This window comes from Folsomia candida, unplaced genomic scaffold (assembly GCF_002217175.1).
Source record: "Folsomia candida strain VU population unplaced genomic scaffold, ASM221717v1 Fcan01_Sc009, whole genome shotgun sequence".
In the NCBI taxonomy this organism is placed as follows: domain Eukaryota; kingdom Metazoa; phylum Arthropoda; class Collembola; order Entomobryomorpha; family Isotomidae; genus Folsomia; species Folsomia candida.
This window is the reverse complement of record NW_019091201.1, coordinates 1,263,865-1,279,994: the sequence shown is the minus strand read 5'-3', so window position 1 is coordinate 1,279,994 and position 16,130 is coordinate 1,263,865. Positions and strand designations below refer to the sequence as shown.

Below are 16,130 nucleotides of genomic sequence, written 5' to 3'. Positions count from 1 at the left end.
TCGCCAGAAATACGTTTTGGGTTGTGTGAGTGTTTGATGGATATGGCCTGAGGCAGAATTGCATGACCAGCAGACAGTCGTCTCATTCTGCCCCGCGCGCGACTTATCCCTTATTGTGTGTTGTAAATGACCCTTTATTTAAGAATAATGAGGTGGTGGATTAGGATTTGGCCTTATCTCATTAACGCATCATGTGCATGGATGGAATAGATTGTGGCATTGTGAATTTCGTCGTTCAAGTCAATATCAAAAAGCTGAGTCAAGTTCAAAGTCAAGAATTTTCGATTTTTCTTTGTCCAGTTTGTTAGGATGTTACATAATAAGACTTTCTTTATTTACGTAGGAAGGACGTAATCATGTCGAGAAAAAGTCTTTTAGCTCCTGTGATTACATAATCGAGCTGATCTGTGTAGAAGCAGGGTTTGTTGGAGCTAAATATGTTCCAATGATTTATATTTCCCATCAACTGATTGACCTGATAGCTTTTTATTGGTTTAAGTGTCCTTAAAATTCATTTACGCTAAACATCTAGGTAATTGCAAGTGTATAACCAAATACATCATGACATCAACACTCACATTACGCCGTAATTCGTCTTGATAAGGTTATGATTCCAGTCTGAAATGCATATTTTTTACTACGCTCCAGATTTTATTTGTTTGTATTAATTCAAATATATCGTCCGTGTTGCGCATCGTTCAAAATAATAAATAATCGCTTCCCACTTGATGATTGATCATTCAAGAAGAAAGTCTGGGAAAGCCTTTTTCATGCTCTATTATCAGAGTCTACTTAACGGTACTGAAAATTGGTCCTCGATGAGAAATAAAATCCGTCTCAAGTTTCTCTCACTCTTTTTCACTTCCTCACCCTCCATCGAAATCTTATCAAGGTTTGGTTTACTTTAATACAACAATCTCTCCCTCCACTTTGTCGGTGGATTTGAAGGGGTAAATATTTTTAAATGTTTATAGTACGGGCTTCATTAGATCAGTGGTGTCCAATTTCGCCCTTTAATTATCACAGAGCCGCCCTTAAGGTGGAAATAAACAGTTGTTCAAGTGTACACTCACACTTTTTGTGGCATTAAATGCGGGTTAAATTGATATTGGAGCAGTGTAGATTAGATTAAAGTCCTCAATTAGCATTTCAATTGGTCTCCTTCGCGTCTTTTCTTACATTCATAACGAGAAGAAATCTATTGGTCGCCGGTTAAGTGAGGCACGATGCGATTGTAAAAGCTTGTCGTTACCTTTGCCTACAATGGTTCAATTAATTTGGGGATAATTCTAAGTTACGGAAATTAAGATATTTTTTTATTATGCAATTTGATACGAGAGAAAATGCTTTAGTAAAGAAATGTCATTTGAATTAGAAAGCCTCCCGCTTTTGCATGCGTATTAATGCTCACATTTTCCAGAATTAATAAGTATTCGCTTAGTGCATTAACATCAATTAAATTCAGACGGAAAATCTCCAGATCGCATTGTTTTCGTCTATCTCATTCCATCTCAGTTCCAATTTATGCCACTTTCGGGTCCCAACAGAACCCTCTCTTTTCGTAGTAAATAGCATCATCGTGTCGTGGTCTGGTCGTGGACAAAATGTTTTAGTGGAAGTGGTTCTGAATCTAATTTTATTTCCATTATGTATTTTTGGTCCACAACGAACGGGTTTGTTGATTCACTCTCACTGCATAAAAGCTCGTGCGTCGCTTTAAAATAATTTATGACATTTATGACATTTGATTATCTCCTTCCGAAATGCATTCCGTATTCAAAAGGATGTTTCACAATAATGTATTTTCCTAAAACAGCGGCGATGGCATTGCGTTATTTGCATATGAATTCTTTACGTGTTTTTTTTACCCCATTGTAAAATGGCACGGGTTAAATAACAAGGACAGATGCATAGCACATAGATATTTATGTACACGCGTATGTATAAATAGCAGCTTGGTTGCACAATTCATCCATTTCTTTTATATTCTCGCCAAGATGACAGATGCGAGTTGAGAAACTTCAATTTGTTTATTTAAGCAGCAAACTCTCGAAAATGTTGTAAACCAAATCAGCATCACAGGACAACCACTACGCGTGAATTTAAATAAGTTCTTGGACAAAGTGACTGTTAAAATCTGACTTGGTTGTCTCCCTGCCAAATGGAATCTCGTTTCCCTTCTCACTTATTTGTCATTATTTAAGAAGAAGCACCCTTGTTTCTCCACCACTTTGATGTCCAGTCAACATTACGTCGTTGTCTGATCCTTTCTTTTTCTTGGTCCGCATTTTTATTGTTTAATAGAAGAGACGAGAAGGGAGTGCTATTCTGTCACTAGGATGAAATCCTGCCCTTAGATTTCTACACGAGATCACTTCTCACAAAACATCCAATCCCCATCAAGCCAAAAAAACGGACATTTATGTATATGCAATTGCAGTGGACATCAGGAAACAAAAAAATCAAGTCTGGTTTTAAATGTGTCGTCAAAGTTGGATGATGTCAGTCAAGTTGGTGGAGAAGTTGGTCTTCTTGGCCGACGACTACAAATAGTTGGACACAAAACATGTCCCGTCGTCCATCGGTTAAAAATACGAAGACTTGTTTCACTAATACCTCGGTTGAAAAGGTGGGTGAGGTGAATTTAAGCATGTCTTTCTCAAATCGGTTGTCCTGTCCTTATTAGACAAATTACCCTTGTAATTGGGCATTTTTCCTGATGCTAAGATCCAGAGATTTGAGACTGCTTTGTTTTATTTTCTAAGGGAAAAGTAAATCTGTTTATAATTCGTGTTGGTATATTGAGAAGAAAACTACGCGTGTGGATTTATTTATCCACCACGTGTAAATGAACCAGCTTCCATAGATTTATTCGAGAGATTCGATGAATTTAGAGTCGGATTGGGACGTGAGAGTTGTGACAATAATAATTTTCTCAGTTTTTCTCATAATAGCCGTTTGGCTTTGTTAATGAGTCTAAAATTTAACGCTGACAGATGTGGATTCGTGCCGGTAATATTGCTGGTTGCAACTGACGTCATAAAAAATATTAAGGACTGTTGTATTTAGCTCTTTTTTAGAGCGTTGTTCCATGCAATTGATGAAGTCCGCTCAGCTTGAGCTATAGAATAAAATGGGAGGTGCGACGGGTTTAAAACAAATTTATCATTATTCGAATCTAATAGGGTATGAATGGATAAGTAAACGGGTAACTTTATTTTATTAGCGGACAGTTGTTGATTTTTTGTTATAATCAATTTTTTCCACTTCATTTTCAACACATTTGGTTCGATATGATTTTGTCGTTGTCGATTTATTCAAATTATTTGAAACAAAAATGCACCAAATTCAGGCATCGTGACAGTGAACTTGATACGTTTTTTATGTACCAAGCACAATAAAAATATGGGGTGCAGTTCGTCTCGCCTAATGCCATTTACATACGTAAATTTTGTGCACTGCATAACACTTTGTTCCGAATGGACTTATTATATACCTTGGACCATCAAAGTTGGTTTAATAATCCATAAAACACGATTTGGCAATTTCTTTTTGAATACTTTTCTCAGTCTTTAATCTTCCACTTTGCAATTTCACAAGGAGACGACAGGTGAGCATACGTAACAAACACAAGGTTAAGTTCGTTGAAAAATATTCCATCCGACCAAGAAAGAAAGAGAATGTGGAGAATAATAGGTTTTAGCAGATGGAGGATAGCCCATAAATCATTTCTCAACCAGAGGTCAGAGTTCAGTGAATTATTCTTTGTTGAGTGGTGTGGAGTTAAGTAATGCATGTGTAGGGAGGCTTGTTTTACAGGGTGTAAAACAATTTTGTGGTTTGTGTGTGTCACAGAAATTGGAAAATAAGGAAAATATTTTAGTCAAAAATTTCTGATTACAATGCTAAAATTGTCATATAAGTAATTTCATGTGTATCAACTTGCCTCGTTACAATCTTGCTCATCTTCATCCCCGTATTTACATTTAAGTGTATAGGAAATTTCATTATCTATTCTTCACTCAGTGAAATCTGCCCCATGAAATTCAACACGTAAGACAACAACGTGTTTGAAATTGATAGTAAATCATAACTCTAACGGCAATTTGGCTGCTTTCAGTACCTCACTCATCTTGTTACCTCTTCTCATTGTTCTCCGCTCGCTTTATGGGTCGTGTTAGGTGCAATTCTTCCCTGCTGGTTTTCACTCACTCGGAAATACACCAAAGAAAGACAAATGATCCGACTGAGGTATGCATGCATGCCTCACTCTAAAATAATACTTGAAAAAAACTCTTACAAGAAATTAAACCGACACGAACTTGAAAAAATATATAGTTGGCTATTTAACATTACAGGTCTGAAAGTGCATATAAAGCGAAACAATGCTTTCAGGGTCGATAGGGTTAACCAGGAAGGAAACTGTTATCTTTCATCTCGTATTAGTTAAAAATTAGGGGTAATATGGCATCTAATTTTCAAAATGGGTCTTTAAATTGAGAACCCTTTTACCTCATCAATTCTGCAGACCAGTGTATGTACAAATGTACGACGTTGTTATTACCGTACACGTCGTCGACGAATGGCGTGTGTGTGTGTTTTTAGATAATGAAGTGGCTACTGCATAAAAAGTACGTAAAGTGTAATTACAATTCCCTTCGAAAAGGATGAAGGGCCTATTCCATTAATGTCATTCACAAGGAGAGAAAGAGGGTTATGTTGGTTAGTTGATTGGTCGAGGGTGAGTGGGTGGCACTGGTCGGTGGCATATGGATGGCATGTGAAATGTGGGCAGAACTTCCGACCGACCAACTCAAATTTTTTCAAGTTTTTTGGGAACGTTGCTGACGTGTGGAACTATGTAACACACAGCTTTTGGCCAATAGTACCATACAATAAGTGACAGGAACAACACGGAGAAGGAGAAAGGGTTAGGTCTTGTTTGGACAGAAAATGGTCGAAATGGAGCGTATGAAAGTGACAACCAAGCAGTCATCTTGTCGTTGGAGGTTTTACCTTTTTTTATGAAACTGACATAAAGTCATGGACAGTAAATACTTTGACCACTGCTGTTTTTCTACTGTGTACTGGAAAAAATTTAACAAAATTGTTGACTTAACCCATTTTTATAGAAGTCATGCATATGTATATTTGTGTCATCGGTGGGTCGGTAGGTTATCATCTCACTCGTCGGAAATAAATATCCTGAAGCCGTAGTGTGTCCAGAGTCTATCATGTAGAAACCTCCTTTCGGGTCCAACATCTGCCAGTTTTTTATCAGCGCTAGCTCGGCTCTCGCTGTTTCCGGTAGGCCATTGTTGGCCACTCTGCATTGTTGTCTTTACTGCATGGAGGACGGACGGTTGTTGTATTATTCAAGCAAATGAGAGGATGAATTTGAATTGAATGTAGTCGTATGAGACTGGGTTGGCCAACTGGCCTGGAGAACTGGTTGGTTGGCTGGTTGATTATTCCCGTTGCCATTTTAATCACACAATTATTTCCACTTGGCTCGTTCTTCATCAGTCATCTCACCACTTTTCATTTCTCTTTTTTTTTGTACATTTGCTGAATTTACATAATCAGGGGTATTAATGAAACTGAAAGGAAGAGAAGAAGGGGTGATGGTTCAAGAGGATGGTTAGTTCTGTACAATGAGAAATTCTCTCATGTTGAGTCAAAGTTGGGAAGAATCAACTCGACTTTTTTGACGTTGAGAATAATCTCCATTGTTTTTCTTTCAATGGAGCATGACAGGGATGATAATAATAACGTCTATTTTTTCATGGACCATATTGCATAGGCTAATTCTAAATAAGTTTTATAGGCTTTCTCCCCCAAGTAATTACATGGTGCACCGGTTGGAATTCTGTTGTCTCATCTTGTCCCAAATTATCTGTTAATGACAAAACGAAGTTTCCTTTAAAAATGGAAACAGGTTGGTATTTTATGTAACGAACGCTTTACATGTTTGTTACCATTGTTAAGAATTTTTTGAAAATGAGCTCAAAGTTGAGTCACTTATCTTGTCAAGGCAGAATCAGACTCGTGATTAAAGTGATGCATACATATTTCAGTTAGAACTGGAGCAATTTCTGAATAATTTTTATGTAGAAGTAGAAACAGGCCATTGTTGAGCTGTGTCTTCATCAGAGGCAAACTAACCAAACCACGGGAAATTGATCCAAAAAACGAAAAGTGCTCATGAAAAATCGAAATAACTGGACGATAATAACCTGCAGAAGCTCGGTGGTAGGTGGATGATGTTGATTTTGACTCCAATTTTTGATTTGAGGTTGATTGCTTTCTCGTTAAAATGTGCTCTGTCTGTTATTTGTATAGATTGATGAGGATAATGCATGGTTAGTTGTTTTACTTACTGTACTTATTTAGCCATGAATGAGCCACGTACGTGTTTCTCAGTCAGTCAGTTTTCACTTTGCGTGTTTTGTGAGAAAGAAAACCTTTATCATTGGTAACAATCTGCATTTTCATTTTTTTTAAACGTTTCTTCATAACAAACTGGCCAAGTCAGTGCACAAAAATGCTTCAGGTGAGGTAAGTAACTAACTAGCAGCGCCAGCCAGCAGGTCCATTATTGGCATTATGTTATTTAATTACTGGGTTGGAGAAGGTAGGGTATAAGTTAAGTTAAGCCCTCCTCCCACCCACCAGCGCAGTGCTCAACTGCAGTAGGAAAGAAAGTAGTACGATAACGTTATTGAATTTTTGAAGACATGAGAACAACACAGTTTTTGACTTGTTTTTGACTGATAGAATTGTAACTTTGAAATGAAATACCTGAATGAAAATGAACAAGTAAAGACAACAAATGTTTGCTCACAAGAGAAGTAGACTTGACCAAACGTATAATACGGACTCCCGTGGCGTTGTGGGTGTGGGATTTGTCGGTTTCTGTAATTATCTGCTTAGCAGGACTTCGACTTTTCTACGCCACCATGTTTATCAAATGTATGTATGTACAAAATGCAGATCAGGATTCCTAATTTCAGGCCAAAGTCAAAACAAACAACTTTGTTTCGTGAATTTGACAGGATTTTTAATAATGGAAAATTTTAATTAAGTCGTTTTCGTATGCACATGAAGTCGTTAATAAGTTTTCCCATTTTATTTTTCACCAATACGTAAATTCCGTTAGATTAGATGATGCGAAATGAGGTTAATTTTCTATTAATTTAAAATATGCAAGAAATGTTGATAAAAATTATGATATTATTTACTCGTCTAATTTTACCTGTAACATTCACCCGAATTAGTGATTAATTAATGTTTAATATTTCAAAAACATACTTGTTTCATGCCTAAAATGTGGTAAACACACAAAGCAAAATTAGATCATACAAGATGAGGATGGGTAATTAAGACGGAAAAGAAAAAGTCCACGCCCGATCCACGAAATAATATTTCCTTGCCTTGAAAACAATGTAACGAGACCCTGATATGAAATGAGACCCTTAAACCCTACATAATTCTCCCACCCCATCAACTTAACCAACCCTTATCCTTGGTGCTATGCATTTCCTTCTTGTAGCTGTCTTCGTGTTGGGTCTTCAAAGTCAAAGATTTGTAGAGTGTAAATAGTAAATACTAATAAGAAAGTGAGTATTTAACGAGGAAAATGAAATATTCATCTGCCTGCCTACCTGCGAGAGATAAGGCTGTGTTCATTTTCAAAATATTACCACACAAACAATGTCCAGTCTGCCAGAAGAAGAATTATTTTACTCTGTCTTATAACAAACAAGGAGGTTGTCTGCTCCCATCTCCATTTTAATTACGGCGTATCCACCTCTTCCCATTTTTAATCACTCCCTTCAACGACCCTCCGAGCACTCTTGTCGACTTGCTTTGAATTCCAAGTTCTTCTTTCTGTGGAAGAAATAAGAATCATCATAATTGGAAGAATATCTACGTTGGATGGACAGCAGGAGCAGAATTTCATATCGTTTTATGTACACGAAAAACAAGTGGTGGACATTTGGTAAAAAATATTATGCAGAAATTTTGGAAGTATTTAAAACTTTAGTTAAATACATTGGAGAGGAGGTGCCAGCCATGAAATGTCAAAAATTCTGTAAATTTTGAGGGACATTTCTGGCTTGTTTTGCATTTTCATGGATGGACGAATAAAGCTACATAATACGTTGTGAATGTAATACGGAGGATTTGATGGGATTTGCTTTAATCAACAAAAGTTTTAATAAGATTCATTCCGGGTTGACTGGAATTTTAAACGTGATGATTTTGACTCGAGATATGACTGCGGAACATGTTGGATGGGATTGGTCTGTTGTGAATCATTTTCTAATCCGTATGAGACCTGGAGTGAAGAATAAGGTGGATGAAAAACAAGATAATAATATTTCATAATTGATTCCACCCGGATTAATTAGTCCAGGCTAATCAGAAAGAGACCGAGAAGTGTGGTTGGTTGGTTGGTTGGTTGCGGTGGAAAGAGATGAAGATGATAAGATGAGAGGATGAGACATCTATGCAATTAGTATTTTTGATCATTTTGATCCCAATCTTGTGTAGGAAAAGGGGAACATGGTCCTTCATTTCTAATCATGGAGGAACTCGTTTGTCTGGATTCCAATGTATTGGGTTGGATCGGTTTGATTTGGTTCAATCGAAAATGAATGACGTGGCTTTAATGCCAATAATGGAAATTGATTACCAATAGCAAACTATTAACATTGGAAAACTGACATCCAAATTTTTGGAATCAGTCCATCATATTTTAGCATTCTGAAGAAAAATGAAAATATGGGCATGATTTTGAAAAATGATAATCGGACTTTTTCCGTCTCCTCCAATCTCATCTGATCTCAGATCAAAATCTCGTGATGAGATTCTCATCGCATGTGAAGACATTATTTTCTGGAATAATTTGACCTAAGTCAGTTAGTAAATAGCGTAAAAAAGTAAAAACAACGACGAAAAGTAAGTGGGCAGCAGTTGGTCCACAAGAAATTACAATTACCCACACATATCTAAAACACTATACACCCAAAGAAGAAAGCTTATTTACATAGTAGAAAAAGGTGATTGAGATAATTATGGGTCTACTTTCTTCATGGATGGAGGGCTTGTTGTCTCCAGCGTCGTAATTTATTCACTTTTCGAGATACTTTTTGGGAGCATTGTACATATCGATATTTTACACTAATAACAAGGCAGCAGCAATGAGTGAGATGGTTGAAATATCATATCATGAAGTTTGCTAATATTTGGTTGTTTGTACCTTAAATATTATTCATCATCTCTCTCATGAAGTTGTAATTATGTACACTCAAGTATTTACACGAACTTCAATCGTAAACCTTATTTATATAGTTTTTCTCGTGGAACCAGTACTTACTTACTACCAAACTTTTTAATTTTATGCGAGACCTGCATATTTGAAAGGATCAATCATCACCCAATTTTGGCAAAGATTGAAACTATACACCAAAGCCGATGTTCATTTGCATGTTAACTAGACAAGTTTGAAACTAGTAATTATTATTATTCACATTGCAAGTTTTATAAAAGAGGAGGGAAGGGTAGGAAATTCCATCGCTTTGACGGTGGTCGAGTTTTAATCATGTTTTCATAAGGAATCATTGAAGGCAAATAATGGTTGGTTGCACAGAGTTCAGGTTCACACAGTGCAATTAAATATTGAAACCAGTTTAGAATTAAATTAGAAAAAGTAAATTGAGATGTCAATTTTGAAAATTTGAAGGCGAAGGGAGTAGCTAAAGAGTTTTAGTCTGTCATTTGTACTAACCATAAAATAAACTTAACTACTGGGTACTAACAATCACAAACTGTGTGAAAAATCGAGGTTTTATTTCGCTGTTTCAAAAATTATAATTGTTTGACAACATACATGCTGCTCGTTGACCTTTTAAAATGGCTTAATGTGTATACAATTGAGGCATGCTTATATATTTTTTAACAAGCTCATTATTAATATTTTAGAACCATATGTAAATGGTTAAATGGTTAATTCAGGTACAATTTAAGTTACAAAAGTCATAAAAAACGGAAGCATTGAAATTGAATATTTTAGGACAGGTCATCCGCTCCATCCAACGGAATTGTATCAAGTAGTTTCATTTATAATGAACAAGTTATGAAGTAAGGGATCGTAACTATAAGAGTCAAGCGTAATCTGAATTTGGTATACATAATCAAAATGCAACTCCATTCACTTTCATAGATTTTCCTGGTATCGCATTCTCTTGTAATTCAGAAAATTCTACCTGTATTAGAAAATTGTGAGCAACTGAGCATAGCTAAAATTGAAAACACTTCTCATAAACGTATGTACTTACTTTCACAACTTCATTAGAAGATGCTAAATGTGCTACTATAAAGCTCTTGGACGTATGACCCCACACATACTCTCCACGTCTCCCGTCCCACCGAATTCCTATCATACCCACGTTTTTTGTCTCCTTGTGACATTTTAATAATTCGTTACCTGCAAAAAAGAGTACGTACATGCATATTATATAGAATCCAAACATAATCAAAATTTGAAAAGGAAACATTCATAGCTCACTAATAAATTCTTTTTGAATAACGGTCGATACAGCATCAACTAGTCCCAAGCAGGCTTTACTTTCGACACATTTCGATATACATTGTGGCAAATGACTTTTGGCAAGCATTTCACCAGAACCTGAATTTTATCGTTATTGTGTTAGTTTTACGTAAAACTTATCGACACTTGTTATTAAACAGCTTACCTGAACAGCTTACAGCAATAGCATTCTTATCTTTAGTATTATTGTGAGAAAAACATCCACAACCGAATACGGGTGCCTACGATTTAGATATTACATACGATATTAGACAAAGCATTATTACTTTAAATATTAACTTAGCATGAAAATTATAATAATCACATGTCCAACTCTTCCAGAGTGCTTTAGCCAATTTCCTCCACTCGACACTGTTGATGCAACGTTTCCAAATTTGTCAAGGGCAATGGCCCCAACGGTATCACTGACTTCCGAACTCATAGATTCTTCAGCCTTCTGCATTTTTTCAATGTACTTCTTGTACACTTTCCGGTTTCGATCTGATCAACGAATAAACAGTTGTACAGATATTGCTAAAACATATTGGCTTCAAAATATAAACTTACCTGAAACCATTAAATTTTCATCACACGTTGGAATTCCATTGGATTCAGCCCATGACTTGGCCCCCAAACCAGAAAGACATCTATTACGCAGTAATAAGAATAAAAACATTGGTTTCTCAAGGACATTCAATGTAATGTACTATTAAATTAAAAGTTCTTACGTCGGAGGAATTCTGCCACACGAAAGTAATGGTTCTTCTCGATGAAGGTCCGCAATTTTCTTTGCAATTAATATAGGATTTGGAACCCCAGGAACAGCAGCCACTCCACCAAAATATCCGCTCCCGTTCATAAATCCTGCGTCGCATTCTACGGTCTGATCAATTGTTAAACTGGAACCTTGTCCAGCGTTTACAAGTTTTGAATTTTCCAAAAAGATTGTGGCCACTGCTACAGCTTCGTCCGCTGATCCGCCACTCAGTAAAACCTTCATTCCCTGGTGCAATCACATTTTAAGTTTTAATTACAAAATATAGCATATACTACGACAAATCCAATTGATTTTCATTGATTGAATCAATGCACAATTCTACAGAACGTGAAATGGCAAACCTCTTGACAGCTAGTTTTACAAAGGGATTTATACAAATCCCTTTTATTTACTGTTAAGTTATGGTCTCCGGCACCTGTGACAGACAAAAAAAGTTACTTCAACTTTATAATTACATACAATTTACACATAATATTTACTATTGCAAAATGGGATACCTAAATGGATCGCAATAAAAGCTTCTGACGATCGTTTCGTTTTCTTTGGCCGTGGTTCATTTTTCCTTAAAGCTGTCACCGACTGAGTTCTAGGTTTGCGCAAAATTCCTGAACGCGTATATGTTTCCTGGCCATTATCACTAACTGCACCATTAACTTTGGGATTCCCTTCCGGTTTGTTCATTGTTGCACTTGTACTTCTTAACGTCTAAATGTGAAATTAAACTTAAATTAATTAGCTCAAGTCCAAATTATTGACAGAAAACTAAAAAATGTCAGAGATGTAAAAACAGTGTTGTGTTTGTTGTCGCATGGAAAAATATTCCCACCACAAACAACGGGGAGACTTGAACAAGAATCTGATTTTTGATTCGTGTGCTGCTGCTGATTTTCGAGTTGTTTAATTTCATATTTCAATCAACTAATTTTAATTGAAATAAATACTTATAATCATTCAATTCCCTGAAATTGATTGGCCTGCACTCTCCAGTAACCTCCAGTAACCTCTGTATTATCTCATTCTCGATTTTCAACGGTAAGTTTTATTTCTTTGTACTTTATACTTCTTTGTTTATAAATTATAAATTATAATTTATCAATTTATGGACATTTTATACAAATATCTACAAAATTCATTTTCAGAGTGTGTGATAAACTCCAATCTTATTATCAACCAATCCTTTCAGTTTGCAAGGACAGGCAAATGATGTAAACGTAAGTTTAATATCATTTTTATCAATCAAAGTTTTACTTTCCAACCTATTTGTTCAAATCAACAAAATTATCTTGAAATTCAGGTGAATTTGGAGTTATGGATGAAGTAAAACTTGAAGGGAAAGAACTCCTTCGAACTCTTCTTAACAAAACCCTTCGAATCAGACTAACCGACGGGCGCACTTTGGTTGGCCAGTTTCTTTGTGTTGATCGCGACGCAAATATTATAATTGGATCTGCTACTGAATATTCAAACGATCAGTTACAAGGTGAACCTAGAATTTTGGGACTGGCAATGGTTCCAGGTCGTCACGCCAAAGCCATTCAACTCAACAAACAAGTGATTTCGCTCGCTGAGATCAGTTGAAGAGAGAAGGGACAAAAAGACTAATAATTTATTTATTGTTAAAATAATATCCAAAGGATTCTTTCATCGTTTTATAACATACATAAATACCAAAATGGCCATGAATGGAACAACTCCAACAGCAGCACCATCACCAGGAACCCCTGCGACAGGGGTTTCAGCAACTCAAACAGGAGGAAGATACCGCACCGGCGAAGATGTCGACCCATTAACGGATGAAAGGACAGGATTAATTCGTGAAGTTGGGTGCCAAGCGATTTGGTCGTTGTCTTCGTGCAAACCGGGGTATGGCGTTGATCAACTACGGGACAGATCTCTGGATAATTATTGGTAAGGTTAATCATCAATTAGTGTTTGCAGCCTTTGTCTAAATGATTAATTTATTTTTATTCATGCAGGCAATCTGATGGACAACTGCCGCACTTGGTCAATATCCAATTCCGAAGAAAAATGACTATTCGTGACGTTTGTGTCTACACTGATTTCAAATTGGACGAGAGTTATACGCCGAGCAAAATTTCAATTCGATGCGGAACCCATTTCAACGACCTTCAGGAGATCGAGTTGGTAGAGTTCAATGAGCCCAGTGGATGGGTCCAAATCTTCCTCAAAGATATCAAAGACAGGCCAATTCGTACATTTATGATACAATTAGCAGTGCTAAGTAATCATCAAAATGGTCGCGATACTCATTTGAGGCAAATTAGAATCCATTCTCCTATAGATAATCTTCCTGTATCTGCCTTTCCTGGATATTTTACTTCTGAAGCTTGTAAAAAGTTTGCTTATCTTCGGTAATTTATTAGCTTTTGTGAGTATAATTTAACCGACCATTTATAAATAAAATGAAATATTATAATAAACTGTCTCATGAAAATCTTGCTGCATTGTTTGTACATATCTTTGATCTTTTCTAATAATAAGATTTATTACATGAATTTTGTAATCTTAAACATAAACATAATGTCACATGTTGTTTATCTCTCTGTAAAAATCGTAAATTGACTAGGAAATTTTTCTACATCTGATATTTCAATTGTAGAATCCATAATGTCGAGACTGTCGTTATTATTCCGTTCCATGTGCAACATGCATGGAAAGCTTCCAAATATTCTTTAATTCATTGAATAATAATAATTCTTAAAATGCGGTTTTAAATATAATGCATTTCATTAAACTTCTTTCCTGGTGGGAGAGTTCCTACAATTGAAGCAGCATTGCCACGCTGAACTTTTCTTAGAACATAAGTACATTTAAGACCATTTGTTATAGTAGTGGTTAGAATTAGTAACAAAAATATTATTTTATTAACAAGTCAATAGTGTCAACAATTCTATTCATATCTACTCATTTATGTTCAGTTATGCATGTTTTTTGACGCTTTATAAGAGACACCAGCGTTCCTAAAGATACTAAAACTCAGGTAATCGTGATTTTTCAATCCTTAAAATTATATTCATTCTAGAGTAAATTCATTGAAATTATTTATGCATATGCAGAATGGAGTCCCTTTTACAAACTGAGGTATACGGCCAACCGTTCAGCACTCTCTGCATGGAACTTTGCATAAAAGATATTCACGAATCAACGCATGACTTGTTAAAAAAGTACCACCACAAGTCCATCACGTTTTCCCACAATACGCCTTCATGGAAATTTCCACACATCAGCATTTACAAGTTGGACATACTGCCAATCATTGAGAAATATCGGGACAAATCATTATCAGAATGTCAACAATATCAAGAACTCTTAGGATTGCTAGTTGACCGTGTATGTTTCTCTTTACTGACAACTTGTAATCTATTGGGGACAATGGACGAAAATAATGGAGCAAAAAGTACCGAAAATGGAGTCGGTGTTGCTGGGACTCACCTTGGTCAAGGCGATGCACCCCCCATGTCCCTTGCCCAATACAAGAATGCCATTAGTAACCCAGTCGAAGCAACGAGTAACATCACTACCACCACCCACCCAAACATTGGTTTTCTGCTGAAGCAACTTTTCGACACGGTAGGAACCTTACTTTACGCCCGGACCCTTGACAAACAAAAGTCACGAAAGGATAAAGCTGCCGTCAAATCCAACAAGTGTTGCTCAACATCTGCACAAACGAACGAGTCGAGCAGTACAAGCTGCGAGACGTGTTTCGTGGCCTTGAATGTTTTAAAATTGCTGTCCACAATGATCACCCAGTGCTTGACGACTTTAACCAAAGCCCCCTCGGAAATATCCAAGCTAAAAAAAGATGGAGAATCCTTGTGGAACTTGTCACACCGAGAATTCCTCTACGAGTGGTGCCAAGCCGTTCAAACAGATTGCAAAACCTTGTTGGAGAAAGCGTCAAAAATTTTGGAAGACAAATCTACCCTTCAGAAGCAGTATAATGAAAGCAAATCCATGCTTGAATCAGAAACCAGAAAACTGACCAACATCACAACTGACTTGAACCGGAAGTTGAAACATTTTCAAGAGGTTACTGAAGCAGAAAAGAGTAAAAATGCAAACTTGGAGATGCAGATGCAATCCATGAGCTCAAACTCGGTCGATCTACAAAGTCAAATTAACAAAAAGTCAGAAGAATGTCGACATCTTGAAGCAAAAGTGGCACAATTAACAGAATCATTGGCGAAAGTGACCCAATGGCATCAACAATTACACGAAACCAACTCCTTATCCGAGAAAGTCAAATTAAACCTGGAACAGGAAGTGAAAGCATTGAAAGAACAAAAATCCAAGTTGGAAACTGATTTTGCCAGCACTAAAGCTCTCGTGGCGTCGAGGGACGAAGAAATTGAAAAACTGACCCATTCTTTGGAAAAGTCGAAACGTGAAGAGGTCAAGAAGGAAGAGATGAAAGGCCTGCTGGAGAAAGCAAAGAAACAGCTGGAAGCCTGCAAGAAAGTTGAAGAAGATTATAAAAAAGCTAAAATTACGGATAAAGTGAGACTAGAGAAATTAAAGGAGGAAGTGACCACGCAACAAGAGCAGATTGAACTGTTGACACTGTATCCTGATTTAAACGGTCCGATTAATCCACCCTCCGCGTCGGATGCAGATCATCCCCTCCAATCGATGTCAAAGCAAGTGAGGTCAAACCAGCTAAGGATTGAGGTACTTCAGGCTCAAACAGATCGACTGAAGGCGACCTTAGCCAAATGCAATATGGGAATGAATAGT

The 16,130-nt window shown here is 36.6% G+C and overlaps 2 protein-coding genes across 2 annotated transcripts; one reads left to right on the top strand and one right to left on the bottom strand.

Annotated features, from left to right (window-relative positions):
* Positions 1-9,831: 9,831 nt before the first annotated feature.
* LOC110854007 (threonine aspartase 1) lies at positions 9,832-12,192 on the bottom strand. The gene is made up of 9 exons (XM_022102393.2): positions 11,870-12,192; positions 11,714-11,787; positions 11,323-11,597; positions 11,162-11,241; positions 10,920-11,095; positions 10,761-10,836; positions 10,574-10,693; positions 10,344-10,492; positions 9,832-10,271 (listed from the first exon to the last, which is right to left on the bottom strand). The coding sequence occupies exons 1-9, from the start codon at positions 12,051-12,053 to the stop codon at positions 10,200-10,202; spliced, it is 1,206 nt and encodes a 401-aa protein (XP_021958085.1). The 5' UTR covers positions 12,054-12,192; the 3' UTR covers positions 9,832-10,199.
* Positions 12,193-12,901: 709 nt separating this feature from the next.
* LOC110853882 (anaphase-promoting complex subunit 10) lies at positions 12,902-13,829 on the top strand. The gene is made up of 2 exons (XM_022102232.2): positions 12,902-13,280; positions 13,349-13,829. The coding sequence occupies exons 1-2, from the start codon at positions 13,045-13,047 to the stop codon at positions 13,746-13,748; spliced, it is 636 nt and encodes a 211-aa protein (XP_021957924.1). The 5' UTR covers positions 12,902-13,044; the 3' UTR covers positions 13,749-13,829.
* The last annotated feature ends 2,301 nt before the right edge of the window (positions 13,830-16,130 follow it).

What these genes read in the sequence shown, in the direction of transcription:
- LOC110854007 (XM_022102393.2), bottom strand. Translation starts at nt 12,053, where the DNA reads ATGAACAAACCGGAAGGGAATCCCAAAGTTAATGGTGCAGTTAGTGAT. An exon ending in TTTTATTGCGATCCATTTAG is followed by an intron (nt 11,788 to 11,869) that starts GTATCCCATTTT and finishes TGTCTGTCACAG; the next exon opens with GTGCCGGAGACCATAACTTA. An exon ending in TATTCAAAAAGAATTTATTA is followed by an intron (nt 10,493 to 10,573) that starts GTGAGCTATGAA and finishes TCTTTTTTGCAG; the next exon opens with GTAACGAATTATTAAAATGT.
- LOC110853882 (XM_022102232.2), top strand. Translation starts at nt 13,045, where the DNA reads ATGGCCATGAATGGAACAACTCCAACAGCAGCACCATCACCAGGAACC. An exon ending in AGATCTCTGGATAATTATTG is followed by an intron (nt 13,281 to 13,348) that starts GTAAGGTTAATC and finishes TTATTCATGCAG; the next exon opens with GCAATCTGATGGACAACTGC.